Source organism: Nasonia vitripennis, chromosome 1 (genome assembly GCF_009193385.2).
Source record: "Nasonia vitripennis strain AsymCx chromosome 1, Nvit_psr_1.1, whole genome shotgun sequence".
In the NCBI taxonomy this organism is placed as follows: Eukaryota; Metazoa; Arthropoda; class Insecta; order Hymenoptera; family Pteromalidae; genus Nasonia; species Nasonia vitripennis.
The window spans coordinates 21783561-21805163 of record NC_045757.1 but is presented as its reverse complement, the minus strand read 5'-3'; the positions used below and the strand labels follow the sequence as shown (position 1 = coordinate 21805163).

Below are 21603 nucleotides of genomic sequence, written 5' to 3'. Positions count from 1 at the left end.
TATATATATATATATATATATATATATATATATATATATATATATTCGTAAATCGGCAGAATATCTTATATATGTTATAGAGTGAGAACTCATGCGAAATTTGATCACTCTACTATTTTGTATGTATAGTATTATTTTTACTTTATTTTCTTTCGTTCGATTTATCGCAATGTCGTCGCGATTAAAATATCCTGTGTGTGTGTACTTCTTTCATGTAATGATAATAATAATGCGATCATACTCATATACAATATTAATAGTAATAATAACCACAAATAATAATTATAATTCTCCTGTTAAAACAGCCCTCCGCCGAGAAAGGACAATATGCTATATCTTTCAAAAGTCTATAATATAAGATGTAGTATATGGGCCGAGCAGAAGATCCGGGGAGTTGGCTCGATCTGCTTCTTCTGATGCTTATTTTATTTAGCTGCTTGTACTACTGCATTCGGACTCTTGCCGCTTCCAAACTGCAGTACACACGTGCACGTCCTTTTCCCCGATGAACTTTTGACATCTCGCGTCTCTTAATATCCGCCATTCGCGCTTATTACCATTACATATTATATCAAGAGCGAAGTTATCGTTATATATTATACTTCGGTGACGCACAAAATCTTTCTCGAAAAATTCAGATACACGCATATACACACACATTAATTTTTCTTTGTTTTATATTACATACAGGCTCCGCAAGTCTATATTTGCATGCCTTACTCGTTCTCCTCTTTCTTTTCGTACTGCTTCCAAACCAATCGCACTCAATCTCTCTCGACCTACGATTTTCCTCGTTTATGTATATATTTATATTTATGTATATGTATATATAATATATTCATTTTGTCATATCGATACAGTGCCTAACTGTTAGCATTTCTTTACGATTAAACCTAATTAGTGCAGGGTTCATTTTGTTATTTCTTTTTTTTTTCTTATATTCCCTCTCATTGCATTTTATCATTATTCGCGTCTTTTATCACGTTTACATTTATGTGAGTAGTCAGTGGTTTATATAGACGATACCTTAATACGTACTTGACAAAGTTGTACATATTCACGGTAATTTTTTCTTTCGCTCCCACGTTGTTATTTTTCGTGAAATTTCGATGCGTGCTTGTATAATACTTAAAAGCTCGCGCATATTTGTAAGTCGTTTTAATGGCAGTGAACATATCTTGCAAATTGTTGCTGTGATCTAATTTCCTGCTTAGCTGTACGCTTGTTCGAGGCTGGCTAATCGGTGCTTTGGTCTTCTTTTATTTCCTCGTTTTGCTGAAACTTTTAGATTCTGCGCTTGACAACGAAAGCAATCAAGACACGAGCAACTCGATCAAACCAACGAAATTTCAGCATTAAATGAAACAAAGTGTTCGATTCATGAAAAAAATATACACGAAATATACGAGCGTAGCTTAGAATTAATTAAAAAATGAATATGCTAAGTCATCTCGCATTTTTTTCTCTGCAGCCCGTGCAGCAGGTCATTATTTATATGCATATTCGGGATTATTGTACAGCCATTACGCAAACGAGAAACGAGGCATTTTCACGACCTTTTTCTTCAGCCCTACCCTTTGTCTTTCCACCTCGTACTACTCGACTTTTGTGTCTTCTCCCCGGCAGCTTTATGTACTCGCACCACTGCTGTATACACATACACGTATATTACGTGTACAACAGATATGTACGGTTTAGGTATTGTGAAAGAGCTCTCCACTTTTTTTCTTACTTCTCGTTACTATAGTAGTAGCAGTAATAGTAATAGTAGTAGTAGTAGTAGTAGCCTAGAATCTTACTAGCCTACGTTTTTTTTCGTTCATTATAATGCAGTATCGCAAAGTTTCGATAATTATGATAAGACGATTCTCACGACGACAGTGCATTTACGTTTCTTGCTCGGCTGCGCAATTTATTCAATTTCTTTTCTCTGGCTCGCCGTTACTTTCGTTTTAGTTTTATTTTTCACTTCCGGTTTAATCATTTTCAGTTCTGGTATACAATGAGAAAAAATTCTTTAAGACATCATTTAGTTTATTCAATATCATTTGATTATGTTTAACAGGAACGGGAATTACATACGTCTTTCAATGTATGCACACAGGTAAAAAGACATGTTTTAAAGAGATAAACAAACTTGAACATACAATCAAGTCGGCCGAAGAGAGCGAATTCACAAATTTAATAAAAGAGTACGTACTGCGCTAATTGAACAAATCAGAAGTCTCGATGAAAAATTTCTAGAAAGTTGTTCGCCACTTCGATGCAAGCAAAACTTGATAGAGTTTATTAGGCCTGTTATTTTTCCACATGTATTGAAAGATTTGTATATAATTTGAATAAAGTTTTGTATTAGTTCATGTTGGGTTTAGCCATTTTTTCCCACAAACAGCAAATTAGTTTTTATTGTTATTATTTGTTAGAGAGATATAGCTTTTACACAAATTCTTCGTTACAAAATTTAATCATGTAGATAGTATAAGCCATATTAATGTCATAGTTATACGCGTAACGTGAAACGATTCTTACATTTACATTATTGATGCGGAGTATATTGTGTTATATAGTCGATACTCGTGTTGCAAATGCATCGTCGCAGGAGATTTTGGTGATTCGCGGTGCTTCTTTTGACCGAATCTCACGATGTTAGTGCGAATGAAAATAAAATTGTGCGCTGTGCAATACATTATGTCTATATTTAATAATTTTATCATATTTTTTATATCTTTTATTTTTAAGGTTGTATTTTTGAGTATGTTTACAATAGTTAGTGTAACTTTTCGTGATTAAGATTTTAACTGATAGTCCGGGCGCTGGTGCCATCTGAGTATAAATTTTGAGCTCCCCTCAGTAACTTGGAGTTTTTTTATGTTTTTTGGGATGTTGAATCGAAATTTGTTGGTTACGTAGTCTGAAACCCGTCAGTTTTTTTATAAGCAAATTACTGATTTGCGACAAACAAATAATCGTTATTTGCACCCAAAAAAATTGGGTTACATTATTTAGGTATTATTAAATCGAAAGTACTCTTACAACTTTTTTCGTAAAACGTATACTTTTTGAGTTAAAAATCAATAAAGTTTTCACAAAATACAATTTCCCGCGATTTTTAACTCATAAAGTATGCGTCTTACGAAAAAAGTTGTAAGAGTACTTTCGATTTAATAATACCTAAATAATGTAACCCAATTTTTTTCAATTGCAATTAACGATTATTTGTTTATTGCAAATCAGTAATTAGTTTATAACAAAAAACTGACGGGTTTCGGGCTTCGTAACTAACAAATTTCGATTCAGCATCCCAAAATGATAAAAAAACTCCAAGTTACTAAGGGGAGCTCAAAATTTACACTCAGATTGCACCAGCGCCCGGACTATGACAAATGTTTTTCCGTCAAGCAATTTTAAAAAATATATATTCATTGATAGTTTAATTGTTTGAATAGTCAAATCAATAATTATATTTATTGAATATTCGACACTACTTCGTTATAAGTGATTTCCATATCAAATTAACGTTTTAACCATAGAACACGAATTCATCCTCGTTTTTATTAATCCGAATACTGTTATGCTCTCGCGAGTTTTATTTCTTATATATCCCTCGTATAACGCGCACACCATTAAATTCCAATAAGGACGTTTTTCACAGCGCGTTGGAATTAAAAGATTGGAATTATTTACACAAGTATGTACATATAAGGGAAGGTTTCCCAATATTATACTGACGCCCGGAGAAATAATATCACTAGAGACTCGTTTACGAACTACAGGAAAATGTCAAAAAATGTTCCGCAGTACGTAAAGAAAATCAATCGGTTATCAATCATTCAGATATTGTAATAAGTTTCTTTTGAACTTTATTATAAATATCTTGAAAACGTAGAAATTCCTAAATCGTTATACAATTATTCATTTTATCAAATGTTTAATAAAAAAAATCCCACACTGAAAGGCTTGCATACGAACGGAAATTAAAAAGAAATTTCGTTAAGACGTCCATTATTATTATTTTTTTTTAATCTTCATACCAAGAGTGTGTAGCAACATTCAGCAACTCTGTGTATGAGAGTGTGAATGAAGTCACAACAACGAAAATCTATACAAAATGAGTATTCAAACGCATGAGAAAAACCCAATAATTTATTAAGACTTAATGAATTGAAATGCCGCCACGACTTTTTTAATTCTTCAAATTTCGAAAAGCGTTTAGTGTATTGTTTTTGCACTCCTTTGAAGGATTTAGCCATGTATATACCTAAGGCATTTGGTCTTCATTCACCTTTAAAAAATTCTAAATGCGACTTATTGAGGCAGATTTTTAATTTTTTTCGCGTATCGTAATATCCGACTTTGTATCAGTTACATATTAATTATTTAACTTTTTGACGTTTATGTTAAACAGTATCAATCGTTATGTTAATTTGGCAGTTATTATATTTCAAATATTTTATACGAAATTCTACGTTTTTCCATTATCTCACATTAAAATTTACTTAAATGTTAGATGCTTTTATCAAAGCCTAATGTTTTGTATAATATAATATCATATATACTCGATGTCGAAAAACCAATTGAATTCGGTTGGAAAACATTATCGTTTGCTACGATGCTCATTTATAAATAACGAATACACATCAACTGCTTATAGAAAATATTGGAACAAAGGGCTATGGAAACCTTCCGTTACACCCACGATTCGCTCGATTCCTCGCGCACGCTCTCACTATTTCACGTTTATTCGACTCGTGTGTACCGCATTCGGAACGACAACTAGCTATAGCTACTTATACGGTATGTCATAATAATGTGCAAATCACATGAGATCATCGCGCCATATAATAATCATAACAATATAATGATAATAATACTGATTTACAAAAGTCGTTCTTTCTCAAGTCGTATGTTTATAATTATATATGTATATGTGTGTTAGTTGCATATAATTAAGCATTCACGATAGTCAACGCGTACTTACGCGCGTCGATCCAGATGCGCACCACCCATCTGCTTCTGTTCGTGACGTTTTTCTCGTTTCATCGATTTATTGTTGTTTATTTAATTAATTGGGCACAGTAGGCACTGATCAACTACATAGCGTTTTTTTTTACCATTGTTCTTTCGAGCCTCCGTGCACTCGCCAATCGCGAAGGATACCCCGAGTAGAGAGGCAATTTTTTCGTAATGCTCGTATTGCTTTTAGTGCTTCTTTCGTAATACTTACTACTGCGCGCTTGTTTCTCCGAAACTTCGAATGCCTTTTTTTCGTGTGATTTTCAAAGAGCGAGCACTCGAAGAAGAAGAATAAGACGTCGTATTTCGTTCACGATTGTTCGAAAAAGCTAAATTTAATTTTAGACTTTCAATCTCGAATGATGATGTCTCTTAACAATAGAAACTGCTCGCTTTTCTCTCTCCCCATCTCGTCGCACTGCTAATCGCGTTACCAACTGTCCGAGGGGAAGAGTGCAGTCCCTTCCATTGAAAGAGCCGTTTAGTTCTCTTCTCCTCGACTGCGGATATTAATATCAAGACCCTCTTGTTTCTAGAATACGTCGGATTCCTAGCTACTCAATAAAAACGTTCCCTCCAGCTCTAGCTCCTCCCATCGCTTCGACGCCCGCGAGTTTACTTCGCAAAGAGCTTCTCAGTCTTTGTGTATAACATTGTACGCATCGTCTTGTGTATACCTCGAATGAGAGCAACAACAGCGCCGAGATCGAGCTACGACAGCGAACGCGAGCAGTCGCGGGATCATTTTACAAAATGCAGGAATAATCATACAGATACTTTATATAACGCAGGCTGTAACGTCTACGAAGCGGTAAAAAGAAAGTAGAATATTCTCGCTCGGGTGCTCTCTCCGTCTCTCGTCTTGTCCGCTGCAGCGAGCAGTACGATGGTGGGTCGATCAAGCGGCTCAGCGCGAGATGGCCGAGGGCTGGTTCGGCGGGCAGTGGCACAGGTCGTGCCGCAGCTGATACTCGTCGGTGGAGGTCGAGGGTTGTCCGCAGGAGTCTCGCAAGTAGTCGGCGCAGGCGCGCGCGCGCTCGGCCAGCAGGTGGGCCAGACGGGCCTCGAGGCCCTGGACGAGCCTGCGGCCCTGGGCGATGGCATTAAGAGGACGAGTTCCCCAGTGTCAGACAGCGCTGTTCGGAAAGCGTGGCGGGGGAAGCGGGGGCGGTGGCCTCTCCGGTTGAGCGGGACGAGCGTCGCCGGAACACCGTTCGGAGCCAGCTGGAAACACAACTGCGTCCCGCCGTTTTGGGCGCGACGAACAAACCGGGGGACGCCCGACAACGTTAACATGGTATACGATCAATCTTTCATCATCCTCTCGCATGTTCAATTCGTCAGATTTCAAATTCCCACTCATTCTGCTCTCGCTCACTCTTTCAGTCTGCTCTTAAATTTTATGTTCAGCTAATTCGATAAGTGAGCTCTAGGTGGGAAGGCGGGTCGAGGGTCAACTACTCTACGTACTACTGGGACAACTATAACACACTCTATAACAATTTTCCAAGACACTCAAAGCACACTGCAGGTGTAGCCTGGTCGCGAGCCAGTGGTTCATTTCGAAACGCGCTCATTAATTCAGTGGGACTTTTCACGCCTTCGCGCTGCGGGCACAGCCAGCGAACCAATTTTCTCGCGAAACTCCCGCTCTCTCGCTGCGCAGCTTTTTCAATTATACACCGAACGATCTGTATGCAGGCGCATCGAAATACGAGCCGCTCGTCGTCGCGTTGTTGTAACAATGTGTACACGAACCAGCGATCCTGCGCACATGCATGCGCTATAACTGCGCGTCCGCGCCGATAGCTGTACAGTGCACACTTGGCCGTGAATAATGCATGCTCGCGAGCGGACAGCCTCGCGATTATGCATTTTCCCGGGGCCTCCTCGAGGCGATATAGCCCTGGAGAACTTTCAGAGAACTGAGTCCTAATTTCGCATATATATTATATGACAAACGAAACGAAATTATTTCCCGTTGATTTTCCGCGCGGTATATTAAAATCTCCATCTCTATAAATTTTATAATTTATACTAGCGACTTTCTTACCGTCTATGGACGCGAGCGTATGTATCGGCCTCTTGAAAGTGCAGAGGATTCGGCACTTCGGGCTGAGAGCTATACGGAGTTTAAATAATGCATAGCCGCGTAATATAGCGAAAGCGGAGATATTAAATACTGCACGAGTATACCTGCAGTATTGGAGTGTACGAACCGCAGAACTCGAGCAGATTCTTCATGAATCAATGATCAAGAGAATGTTTTATTTTGAATCTGGCGCATAATAAAGTGGAGAAAGCTTCGAGCTAGTGCAGCAGAAAGCTGATCAAACTTGCTTCTGTGGGCTTATTTCTTCACCGCTAATAAAACGTTTCGAAATGAACGATTCGCCTCCACGCTGACGAATGCAATCTCGGGCTCGCGCTAAATCATCGAGCTACGCTAGTTTGAAAAGTGATGAAAAGTTATTCGTTCAAAAATTCTAGCTACGCCGTACGTCTCGATATAATCGAAGAGATGTCGCCAAACTACTTGCAGCATAATATATTCCCATTATGTAAAAAAGCTCGAGAATTCGATTCGAGAAAAGCTCAAAGTGTAGCAGAGAAAAGAAATATTTCGGTTTTGATTCAAACTTTCGCAACTTTTCCTACTCGTTGTGAAGAGCAAGCTGCAGTGCAAGAGCTGCAGCGAACAGCAGCGATGCACAAGCTCAACATACGACGGCAAAACGCAACGACAGTCGCATGCAAACGTGCAAACTCATGCATTTCTCAGTGCAACGTTGAGACGAGATCGCCGAGGGTTTACAAAGAACACATCCTAAGATACGCTATACATTTACATGGTCCTAGCTGATACACAAAAAGAAAAAAAACGCGTTAAGAATATGAAGTTCCGCGCATATAGCAGAGTTAAAAAAAGAAAAAAAAATAAGTAAAAGGTGAACGCAGTTGAGAAAAAAAGTAGAAGAAAAAGACGGAGAAGGCGAGGTTTCTTTCCCTCGTTCTTCTCTCATCATCGTGTATAAAATATCCGATAGGGCGAGCATAGTGCTCCTTCGAAGTCTTCTCGCGTACCGCAGGTACGCGCGTATTTCGCACGTGCGTGATGAGTATGCCGCATAGTGTGTAACAGTTAGTCATCTGAAGCATATATATATATATATATACACAAGAGAAGCTCTCGCGTGACAATAGTGAAAAGGAGCGTTGCGCGCGTATACGTCTCTTGACCCATATTACACAGTTCTATATCTAGGTGAGAGAAAGAGCTCACACGCTGCAGCAAAACGCGTCCGTGTGCGCAGCTGTACACGCATTATCTCTTGCAGCAAGTAGCTGCAGGTGTCTGTGTGTATGTGAGGATGGGCTGTTGAAGGGAATATATATAGCGAGTGAGTTATTGCGCTACAATGCCGGCTGGCGCCCAGCCAGAGCCCAGCCGCGTGTCGGTGTCGTTCGGAAAAAATGTAGGCAATCCTGCGTTCGGCTCCCCTGAACACACACACGCGAACACACACGTAAGTGCGTTATGTATGTACGCACGTTACCATAATAAATATCTCGATTCGACACTTTATCCAGGTTTTCGCCCGGTTTCTATTTTTCTCTCGTTGCATGAACTTCTTCCCTCGCTATGGAACGTTACATCCTTGCCGCGTCTTCTGTCATCCGTGAGTGCGGGCCCTTTTTTTCTCAGCGCAATCCTGAGGCTTTCTTTATGGCGCTGCGGAGGCGTCTGGTTTTCCGACCAGGTGTTCTCGTCGCTGTTGCTGTCGCCGATGCTGCTGTTATTACCGTGCTCTGGGGGTTTTCAGTAGAACAAGGCGTGCGGAACTGACCGTGCGTTGTAGGTATGTCTGTGTGGGTACGTGACGCTCGGGAAGTATGATGTATGGGTGTTCGTAAAAAGGGGGTTTGAAAGATGCGATGATGATGAGTATGCGAGGCGATGGAGCTCTTTTTTATGAAGAGTTTTGGATGATTTTGAAAAATGTTCTCACCGCCTTGCGAGAAAATAAATCATAGCATTAAATCTTCTATCGACTGATTCGTACACTATGTGCGCCGTTTCTCTGCTTCGATGTGAAATATTGAAAAGTTTCTTTATTCAAAAATGTTTCATTATCATATTATAATACTCCGTGGATGCGATCGATTTAGAAAAATTGTCATTTTTTTCATGCAAGAATGAATCGATACTATTCAATCGTGATGCGACTATGTATGAATATTAGAATCGTCCCTAACATTAAAGTGTACCGAAGATAAGCGCATTGAACAGGAAGTTTTATTATAGAAAACAAATAAAATTGATAAAGAAATCATATGTAATTAACGTATACTGAACATAAAAAAATTTTATATGATACAGAAAACAATAATAAGAAGCATTTTCGAGCTATAACCATATTCATAAATATTTATTTTACAAATAATACAAAGTAAAAAACAATAAATCACTTCTATGAAATTACTTGAAAACACACACCGAGAATTCAATATACTAAAGCATCTTCTTTGGTCACTCAATATTAACAAATGACATGGTCGACGTGAAAGGCTCGATTTGAATTTTTTCTTTATGTCATAATATTTTAATCAGTAGAGTATATCGTCGCTCCCTACGAATAGTAGCACTGTTCAAATTCACCGTCATAAGTAGCACAACTCAAACTATCCCTTATGAATATTTTTAATTATTCACAATTTACAATTTTTTACCGAATTTAAAATTGTTTTCACAAATACAATAATTTTTTGTAATTTTCGAAACTTTTTAAAATATGGAGGTTTGTCTGTCTTTGTCCAAGGTTTTCATGAACTTAACTAACCCAATAATCCAATAAAAACGTAAAATACTCACATTTTAAGTAATATAACTCGCGAGTTGTGCTAGTCTTCGCGGAAAATAGTGAGTTGTGCTACTATTGGTGGCATTTCTGAACTGTGCTACTCTTCGCGGCAAATCGTGAGTTGTGCTGGTTTCCATTTGAAGATTTGAACTGTGCTAGTCTTCGTACGGAGCAACGATATATTACATACTCTATTGATGGAAATCAAGTTACGACGGAATAACAGGTCATTTGAACGTTAAAGGATAAATTGACACCTTTTGCGGTCTCTCACGTCGACGTCAAAAGGTGGTTACTTTACATTTACCTACTTTGGATTACTTTCAAACGTAGAAGGAAAGTCTGCAAATAAAAGGAAAATTATGACCTTACAAAAAAACTACGAATCAACGGATTTACATATACAGAAATAACTGGTAACATGCAGAGAATGAGCTAATGTGTTTTGATGACACTGTGACGAGTTTCGCAATTTGAGATAATGTTTCTTCTCTGTATGTTTATACATCTTTCTGAAGAAATGATAATATGACTTGTATAAACTTGTTCTTACCGGTCTCAAAAAATTCTCCAACAATAACTCGGTTAAAATTTAATATAATTTTGGAAAATAGATTTTCCGTACACTAAATAAAATAATAAAAGAATGTAAACTATTGTATTTTAATAAAAAAAAAACATTATTTATCTCGTCATGTATACGAAACATAATGTTAAAATGATAAAATTGATAGAAGAATAAAAGTGAGATAGTGATGGTATGGACGGAGAGATAATGAGATGATGATCATTGCGTAAAATATATACATAATCATATTTTTGCATGGCCGTGTCTGATAAGGACATCGGGTGAAAGGATTATGATATCGAGTTATATAGATTTGGGATGATTGATACTTGAAGCCTTACATGTGTCAGGACGTGGCTTCTCCTCGGCCACCATCAAGGCTGCACTCTCGGGCGGTGGAATGTGTCCCTCTAACGCATTCACACAGTTTAGCATGCTCCTGGAAAATATCACGCCACGTTTTTTCTTTCTTTTCTGTTTCTTTTATTTTCTTTATTTTCTTGGGTTTGATCGAAAAATCTTTTGAAGTCAGGATTTACCACTTCCGTTGTTAATTCGAGCTCTGTATTTCTATATCGCATCGCGTACATACTTCGATTTTCATGTATCTTCGATTCTGCTACTTAGCAAACGTGTAAGAATGATTGGCATGAGTCGCATTAAGTGAACAAATCATAAAACAATGCATGAAATTCTAATCAGTCGATATTTTTGTTGGTCAATAGAAGCTAAATTGTTTTATGATATTGCTTTCAGTACATCATGAATTTATGTTATAAAAGAATCCAAAAGTGCTAGATTAAAGTCGTGCTTAATATATATATATATATATATATATATATATATATATATATATATATATACCTATAACAGGTGTTAGTGCAGTGTTTGGTGATTGCTATATAAGATCCGTAGCTTTTTATTATTGGTTTGACTATGATACTGTGGCTCAGAAAATGAATTTTTATATAATGACAATAACGTCAGGGGTATTTGTTTTGCACTTCACCAGACAACGCAATATTTGCGTCAAAACTTTTGAGCATTTATGAAATAAGTTACAACGCAATTTATGCTTTTATATTGTATCTATGTTTACGTAAATAAGTTAATTGTAGTATAAATAGGCTTCATTTATAGCAAAAAAACACGTTATTAAATTATTCAATTAAGAAATGTTGCTGGCCCATACGTAGACAAGTACCATGCAGATTTTCAAATGAAAAGTACTTAGCACAATTCAGATTTTTTCAATAAAACCCCTGGTAAAAATTTCCACCATAAAAATGACTGGCCCGCGAAGTGACGGCCGAATTTGCTAGTAGTGGATAGGCCCGTTACAAGCAAAGAAGAACAGGGAACAAGAACAGTTACATGAATATATACAAGAAGATAACATTGATTAGTATATCTATATATGTGAGGAACAGCACGCTGTTCCTTGTATAAATATGTACTAACACCATTGTTTAATTTACTGATTTCGCGGTATAAGTGGAGTTAATTTTTTATCTAATATTCGTTCATCGATAGAATAACATTGTGAATATGTTATGTGTGTTCTAAATAAAGTTTATTTGATGTTTTTCACTATTTAAAAATTTCGTTAACCGATACTGAAAACATTGGCCAAATATTCAAGAGTTGAACAAGCGGTGACATACAATTGGTGAACATTTTTACCAGGGACCAATTGATTATTTTTGAAAAAAAATTTAAATTTTAAAATTCTGATAATATTTTGGAATTAAAAAAAAATTTCGGCAATGTCAAAAATAGTGCAATTTTATTAGTTTTATTTTGATAATATGTAATCTTCTTTTTTATTCATTCTTTGACTTATGCTAGTCTTTGTCGGAAATCTGAATGGTGCTAGTCTTCGTACGGTTCAGCAAAATAAAGTAATGTAGACAGCTTTTTTATACCTTTTTACATTCAAAAGAAAAGAATATGAGTATAATAAATATTTCATTATGTGCTTCAAGTAACGGAGGCGCAAGAAAGACTTATCTCTATAATAACAATGATGAACACCATACATTTTTTAAAATTTATTGGAATGAAAAGTCTATAATATAATATTATGTCTATATTCATCATTTTTATTGAATATCTCCTATAGCGTTAGTGTAGTTAGTACCCATACATTTCCTAAAGAATCATAATGCTTCTATTAATATTTCCTTCTAAAAGATAAGGTTTGAAACTCACTAATTAAGTATAGTCATTTCTTTCCTTATATATGCCAGAGAACAACATATTTACAAATTTTGAATCTTATATGTGTGACAAATTACTATTATGAGAAGTGGATTCTTAACTGTAAAAGTAAATCTTTTGGTATGTGTTATAATTTTTAATGTGTACTTTTGTTGCCTTCAGAAGTCTTAGGCACGTTCTATCACTCGAATGGTATAGAATAATAGTTAGTAATATACTTTTGTACTTAATTCTGTGCGTAGGTGGCCATGAAAATCATTAAAAATTAATCAATAACCATCAAAAAAATTATTTTCACATAATTTTTTCAAGTATTTTGAATCATGCAGCAATCTTTTCATTTTAAATTTATGCCCACACTTGTTGTCTGGACTAATGTAAAACTTATGTTTAGTAAGCTGTACAAATTTTTTCAATAGCGTCTTAAAACCACTTAATTTATTTTTATTTTTAATTTTAGAAAATAATTCTAAGTAAATCTCAGCTTTCTTTTTGTAAAAAATGTATAAACGACGCACTGATTATTTTTATCATATTTACATTCTTATTTGCATACGAAAAGGAAAATTATTTACATATTGAGACGTTAAGTTGTCATTCATACATCTTCCCTTTTGTTTTAACGATGTAAGTATCGATTAGAAAACAAAAACTCTATCTATAACAGTAAAATTACTCCTAAGTGACGAAAATTTTAGCGTTACAAAAAAGCAGTGCAAAGGTATTGCCGTTCTACGCGCAGAAATTGGCCAGATAAAGAATATACATTATAGTCTATACTATATAATTAATTATTACAGACTATTTTTATAAATATTTTCCAAGTCGTGCACGAGACGCATTTAAAGAAATCATCGTATTATGCATAAGATGCAAGTTTATAGCCTGACATGCTTATTTATTAATATGTTCATTTTTGTAGCTTATAGATATATGTTTTGTTTGATTAGATTTATACTAATAATTATAAATGTAATTTATGCATAATACATTTCTTTTAGTTCAATCATACGTAATGCATTTCACAGTTTCTTTGTTCTTAAAAAATTGTATCTTTATTTGAAAAAATTGTTTTTAAAACTATAGAGATCACTCTTATATAATAAATCTGATATTAGTAATCTAACAATCTTTATCCATTTGTGTTTGGAACAAAAATTTTGATGATGTAAAATTTGGTATAATCCTATCATAGCTTGAGCAATAGAGCATATAATAGTGCTTATAAGCTAATATACATTCACACCATAAGTGGAAATTTTATCGAAATACACCAATTAAATCTTTATGTGAATGTTATTGGTTGGTATTGCACAGTAGAATCACAATCTTATAAACTGTATCTTGTAAATCAGAAATTATTTAGAAGAAATTTGTGTGAAAAAAAAGTATTATAAATACGTATTACACAAAATGAACATAAATCGCCTAATCAGTGAATTCGGTATAAATGTTAACCCTTTGAAGCACAATGGAAATATACATTACAAAATTGGGATACCATACGGTTTTATTGCAATTTTTGGTAATTCCCGATTAAGTAATTAATGATTAATGAACATAACATATTAATAAAAGTATACTCACAAATATACAATGAATTTATTAAATAAAGTATACATGCAGGTTTACACATAAAGTGCAGCATCTGTACTGAATTTTTTAACTTATATTCATTGTAAAGTTAGTACTAGATCGGTGCGGAGGAAGTAAAATAGTTCTACACATTTATTTTCTAACCTCAATTTATAGTGTATACTTTATACTTTATTGGTTTCCGCGCGGTCTTGGAAGATAGAGTGGAGGTAGGAATTAAATGTGATTCTTTTTTCCTCACTCAGTTGTAATAAACCACGCACTTTATGTTGGAGCATGTGTTAAACATTCTTTTTTAAAAAAAGTCGTACTTGAAATTTGGCATAGCAGGATTTTGGTGTTACTAATATACTTAACGAATTTGACAATGAATTTGTTGCGAATTTATTTATTACTAATCCCTTGTATAAGGAATTTCACGAGAATCCGATGAAATATCGTATTCAAAAATATTGTAATGCTGCAGTGGAATATATTGTTCACTTCAAAGGGTTTGCGCGCTTTGACTGTATATGTTTGGCATTCTAATTAGACAGACGTATTGTGATTTTGCTGTCAATTATATACGTAAAGTAAGAACTATACGTATATTTGTAAAATATCTATTTTACTTAGTTAGACAGTTTAATTTATTCACTGTTGATTCTACATATCTATAACAGATTGACAAATTTTGTGTATTTTATACAATTTTATAACAAATATGATATAGCGTGTCGCACAAATAGTTTGAAAACTTTACGTGTAAAAACGTATGATGGTTTACAAAAGAAATATATTTTATAAAAATGTCATCATGAATTCTTTTGATTATAAATTCAATAAACACTAATAAAAATGTAATAATAAGTTACTTATTAAATGTGCTATCTTAAATAAGTAGTGCAATAATATTATAACTTCAAACAATATGTTATATTATTTGATTTATAGTATTTTATTTATAAAAATCCTTTTTTTTATTCTTATGCGTTATAGATTTTAATTTCATGTAAAACCATTTTTTGATATTCATGTATACCTTTGATATTTATGTATACCTTATTATTGTAAATTTAATAAAATAATAAATTTTTTAAAAACTTTGTATGTATGCTACCGTACTTCAATTTTTTGATTATTATTCATCTTAAAACAACATATTTACATAATATTATTCATATTATATATATATATATATATATATATATATATATATATATATATATATATATATATATATATATATATATATATATATATATATATATATATACGTCAGTATTAGTCGTGTCTGATACAAATGCACATAAGTCGCATCGGTCAAGTTTTTTGTCCATCTATATATAGCTGGTCATTATATAAGTTTATCTAAATGTATATCCATTGAATTTTGTATAAATATTTAAGAATTATTATGAACTATCAACGGTAGCGTGGATATATTGTTGGCAGTTGTGGCGTCAGATAGGATCGTCTCCCTGCTAGAGTTAGTGGCGAACTCTTCGTCCCTGGAATACAACAACGTTACACATAGCCATCGAGTGGCGAACATATACTGTTGTTGAATAGGATTGTTTTATAACGAATTCGCGCTCTATATAAAACATCTTTTTCTTTTTTTAAATTTCCTTGTTTGCTTTAGTGATTTTTATGTAAGCGCAGGACGCACTTTTCAGAAAATGATAGAGATTCTCTAATAACAATGACAATTAAATATTTATACGGGCCTTTTATGCACGAAATCCGAATGAATACCTATTCACAATTCAACACAACAAAATTTTTCAACACAACAATTACGGGCTAATTATACTAATAATTATAATAAATATAATTCTTATTTTATCTCATAGGCTAAAATAATTAAATAGGTATCATCGATATTATCATTTTGAGCATAGCACATAATTTTTGTTAATGAGCGGTTTGATATGCTTGAAATGTTTACTTTAAGTTACTGTAAATTATACGTTATAAATATAAACTTTAATTAAAAAATTACATGAAACACTCATTGAATCTACTTGTAGAGGCGAAACATCAAAAAGCATGTTTGATCTTTATGATTTGTATATGATTATTTATATGATTTTTATACATTATTTTCTAACCGGTATTATTTCTTATAGAAAACTTATAAGTATTTAATGCACAACAAAACATATATATTTATGTTGCTAAAATTAGTTAAAGAATGCTGTTAATTCATAGTGATTGTAACTGTCTACATTAGACAAAAAATATAATTTGACCAAAGCAACTATTTTTTTTAATCCTATAAAATTTCAGAATAATTTTAACTTCTAATTCAGATAATGTTATAACAGAATAGCTGTCATTTCAATTAGATTAACAGCACCTTCTTCACATCAATGACATCTAGATTAATAAATTCACTTCATGCCCCTGTTAATTATTCGCGCATAGGTTGTATGTGAATACATTTGCGATACAGAATGATCTGGGTGTACACGATTGAGTTTGACAAACTGCCGCGCTTGAAGTTGGAAAACTGCACGAAATATATATTCGTACATGATAATATTATATACACCATTTATGTATATGCAATATAAAAAAAAAGAAAACTAGGGCGACATAGTTTGTGTATAAGCGCTAGCATGCAACTCTGCTGTATACAACAGCGCAATTAATTCCATGCCAGCTAGATTGACATGAAACGTCTGCTCTCGAGCTCTGAGCGAGACGTACGGTATGTAATAAGGGCTCGATGGCAACGGGGGCGGGTCACATCAGGGTAGAGAGAGATCGAAAACGCATGTATCTGTACACTGCACACCGAGCCGCTGCATCAGTCGGCGCACGTGCACGTACTCTTTCTCGAATCTCTTCTTCCCCATCTGATGTTTAACACTTATTATCGGGTCTATGTAAAACAGGCCGGAAGTAGCATGCTATCGAATGCAAAACTCCCTGAGGAGAAAATTAAGTGATCGGGGCTCTTATGTCCGAAAAACTCTGTCGTCATGCGGCTCCTTGACTTTATCCCCTGTTCCTCGTTCTTTTTTCTTCTCGACCGCAGTTTTTTTCTGTTTCTCTTTTGCTCAACAAATATTTTTCTCTCGCGACACGTATATCGCGCCCTCGAAAATAATCATATTCCGTACGCCTGAGAGCCGATGTCAAGTCGAGTGCACTCGAAATCTTTGCATCTCAATTTTTACGTGTACTTGTGCGGCTCTAAGGCAAATAATTCTTGTATAGCGAAAATCTGGTATGGTGTGTAAATAACCTACAATACAAAGAATCAGTACAAAACATTAATTTTTGTTAAAAACGAAAAATGTAACGGATTATTTTCGAAGGGCAAGATCGTTTTTTTTCGTTTCAACACTGGCCAGTTTGGCGGTTTCTTAACAACGTCGAATTATTCCAATTATCCTTTTTCGGCGAATTACACACGAGGTTCTTACATAATAGCCCTGAGTTTTTGCAATATACAATATATAATATAGAGAGAGATAGAAACTGTGAAATGTATTTTTACGAAAGAACAATAAACTATATGAAGATGTGATAAATGCGTACGCTCTCATATATAATTCGATGAATGATCCATGCATCTATATATAATATAACATGATTCATGAATGATGGTTTTCATGTTGAATGGTACCTATATAAATGATTTTATGAATTTTAATGATATAATGCTAAGGCGCATAAAAACTCGCGTAACGTATGATCTAAGTTTAACATAACATGCCAGTCATTGTAACTTTTAGCCTGATACAGAACGAAAAATCACCATAGTACAGGATTATTTCCTAAGTGATTTTCTTATGTACTTAAGCACTTTCCTCTTCTTCTTTTTTTTATTTTGATTGTGCCAATTTTACATTTCGACGCTCTTATAATTATATCAGCTCGAATATTATATTTGTTTTTAGGTTTACTCTTGCGAATAAGCTCTCAAAAATAGCAGATTAAAATTCTTATATGGTGAAGGAGTTGTGATTGAAGCATATCGACAAGAGTATCTTAAAAAATAATCCCTTTGTCATACTTTCTCGAGAAGGTTCTATATAGCGACAAATGTATAAATAAAACATGCATCGAAGTATATAATATATCGCGACGTTGAAGTAGAATAACGTTAGAGTAATAACGGTTTATTGATATTATATGATAATTAATAAAGCCAAGAATTCTTTCATATGATGTTGTGAAATAAGGGAGAATGGAAAATAAAACCAAACATGTAAGACTGAATATGAGATAACTCACCCGTAAACTATGCTGTCCCGCACACTGCTCCTACATTTAACATAATATAGAAAAGCGTGATTATACCATGAATTCATAAAAATAATGTGTGTGATTGTAAATGTATTATTGTGATAAATTAGAAAACAAATGAAATATTACCTGTCAAATTCTGTTCTCTATTTTCGGTGTTAGAATAGTATAGAACTCAAGATAAATAGAAAAAAGAAAAAAAACATGTTTAAATTAAAGTTTCAACTAAAAAAATAATTTATTTCGAGTAATCAGCCTTGAATAATGCACAAATTATAGCTTTTATGGGCCTATATATTATTGAAGACATACTCTTGAGGCGGAACTTGCATAATTTTACATCGTGATGTCTTTTTAGAATCATTGGTGATGATTGCATGGTATATAAGTTTAATTCCGAAAGATTATGAGTCCAATCGAGTGATTTATGTAATTATAATAAGGGTTTATAAAAAATTAAGTTAATTTTTTAAGGTTTCTGGTAAATAAAAAATTATATTTTATTTCATTTTAACAAGACATTACAAACAAGTTTCGTGCCATTTGTAAATTTCTTTTTAATATCAAAAGGTGCTTTATGTGTGCTGAACAAGTTATTATATATATATATATATATATATATATATATATATATATATATATATATATATATATATATATATAGATATATAGATATAGATATATATACACATATATATTAATATTATTCCTATGCTTTTTCTTTTATATTATTATTTTGTAATTGTATATTCTAGTAAAGGTACGGTGTCAAATTTTAATCACGATTTTCATCATCATCAATATTCACCGAGTAAGGCCAAGAGCTAGTATAAATATATTGATATGTTAACAATATGTTAGTATTAATCATAACAATTTAATAAAATGTACATATGCTTGCAAATTTTTGTCATATGTGCTGTATTTAATTGACAAAGGAAAACAATATTGAGCATTTATTTAGACGCGATGTAGATTTTATGAAAACAAAAATACAGCTACTGCAATGCAATTAAGTAAGAAGCATTCGATACACGTTATAAATATAACGAATAATAAGATTAGTTTCGATTTAAAAAAAAACAGTTCCTCGGTGTCTATGGATTATACAGAAATAGTAAACGAATAACAACAACAAAAAAATTTTGAGGCATCAATAGTATGACAATGTACAAAATCTGCAATTGATATAACAAAAGTAACGGTATATATCGTATAACAATAATCATAATACAAAAAGACTTTAAACGATCCTAACTTTGTTATCCAGCAGGTTTCTTATCACTTAAAAATGCGGCAGGCACATGAGCCGATGATCGAACTTTTTGCAAAACTAGAACATCTGTAAATTTTTGTCATACTGATACAAAACAAAACATCTAAATCACTTCGACAGATAGCAGCAGTGACGACGACGTATTAATCATGAAACACGTTGACGAAAAGACTAAGAAGCTGCCCACTTCTTAAGTAGGCATTTCGGAAACGTATATTTTGAGAATCCCGTTGCGTGGCTTGTCCAAATTAAGGTTTTTTGACTCGACTGGTTCGTTCACAGCATTTTTTGCCCTTCCGAAACATTGAGAGCCTCGTCAATGAGCACATTAATAATGCTATTATCGTTATATTTTGTTTGTTTTCGGCGTAATGCAGTCATAAGTATGCTCTTCTCTCAACGAAACACGAGCCGTACGATAAGACGGTGTCATGGACGAAGTTCCTCCATTTTCTGCATTACAAAAGTAAGAAAAAACACACGTCTGTCGCTTTAAAACGGTACAGCAGCCATAATTTTTTTCTTTATATACATAGATATAAAGGAATAAGATAAACAAGAAGAAAAAAACATGTGAAAGATAATCACGCGGTCGGTTTGTGCGAGCAGCCAAAATAAAGTTACAGAAACTCATCGATCAAACCTAAAAAAGAAAAATAAAAACATTGTGTGTACTGGTGAATGCCGCAAAAATTGTGTGACGTATTAACATAAGAATAAACGGCAAAAATAAATTCTTCATCAACATAAGTAAAAAAATCATAAAATTAAGTAAATAATATAAGAAAAAGAGCAAGTGTCAGATTGTGGAGGTGTGAATATAGCGTGTTGTTTTATATATATTGTATCAACAATTATTATTCTAATAATGAAATTTTTTGTTGCGTACCTGCCATTACCATGCCTGAACAATGCTAGAATCTCTTCGAAGGTCTTATTCTTGGTTTCGGGGACCCTCTTGTACGTGAAGATCCAAAAGACCGCTAGGAATGCACTGAACGGTAGGAACGTGTAATTTTCGAGGTGGTTCTGCAATAGAGGTAAAAAACAGTGGTATCATCGTGCCCATTGATTTTCATAGCTTTATGAAAAATATTACAATGCGATCCAAAAGTGCGCGCTACTGTCTAGAATTTCAAGATCATTTTTTCCACAGAGGTCCAGCATACATAACGAGATTCGATATTCAGAGTTACGTCCGCATCGTTTATTATTCATTGACTGCTATCCTGTCGTAAAATGCGGTACATTTTGCATTGTACTGTACCATCTAGCTTGAACGAGCCTACATTTTGCTTTTCGAATGTACCTGCTATGCAAATGTTCAACTGCAGTATCGACGCGGACAAAATTGAAAGAACACGGAAAACGTGCCTTGACTAGAATTCGGTTTTTAGAGATATTTTGCCTACGATGTTAACGCGACATGATGTCGATGTATATCGTACTTTAAAAATATATCAAGATAATGCATACAAGTCAAATCTTTATTATGCAGATGTACATGTCAGAGAAAGAAAGAGAGCATGTACAGCTCGAGGCGTACTGTGTAGTAATTACTAAGAATGACTAAGGCTGGCGTATCTTCATTTCTATCCGCAAGACAAGAGAGAAACTGAGAAATCGCAGTAACATTCGTATACGCCACTGCAGCCTTTGAACTTGCTAGTCAGGTATTAAACCTACCTCATCACATTTGGGTGAAATGAAGACGCGCAGCTTATAGACTACGAACGCGACTTTAAATGAAAGCCCCAGTCATTCGACATTACGCATAATTCTCGTTTGAGCATAAGGATAATGTGAAAATCGTCGTGTAAAGCTTA

The 21603-nt window shown here is 34.1% G+C and overlaps 1 protein-coding gene across 22 annotated transcripts in view; it reads right to left on the bottom strand.

Annotated features, from left to right (window-relative positions):
* Positions 1-40: 40 nt before the first annotated feature.
* Positions 41-21603, bottom strand: part of LOC100114841 (glucose transporter type 1) — an 81205-nt gene continuing 59642 nt past the window's right edge. For 7 of the 22 annotated variants that reach the window (XM_016986465.3, XM_032600063.1, XM_016986464.3 and 4 more), the window contains 4 exons: positions 20667-20806; positions 18490-18519; positions 10785-10882; positions 6029-6249 (listed from right to left, as the gene is read on the bottom strand). In XM_016986465.3, the coding sequence (XP_016841954.1) occupies positions 6140-6249; positions 10785-10882; positions 18490-18519; positions 20667-20806 (378 nt within the window). In that variant the 3' untranslated portion in view covers positions 6029-6139. Of the gene's footprint in view, positions 6250-9413; positions 10218-10784; positions 10883-15520; positions 15750-18489; positions 18520-19405; positions 20421-20666; positions 20807-21603 lie in introns of those variants that run through there. The other 15 variants (XM_032600068.1, XM_032600084.1, XM_008213017.4 and 12 more) reach the window with 7 other exon arrangements.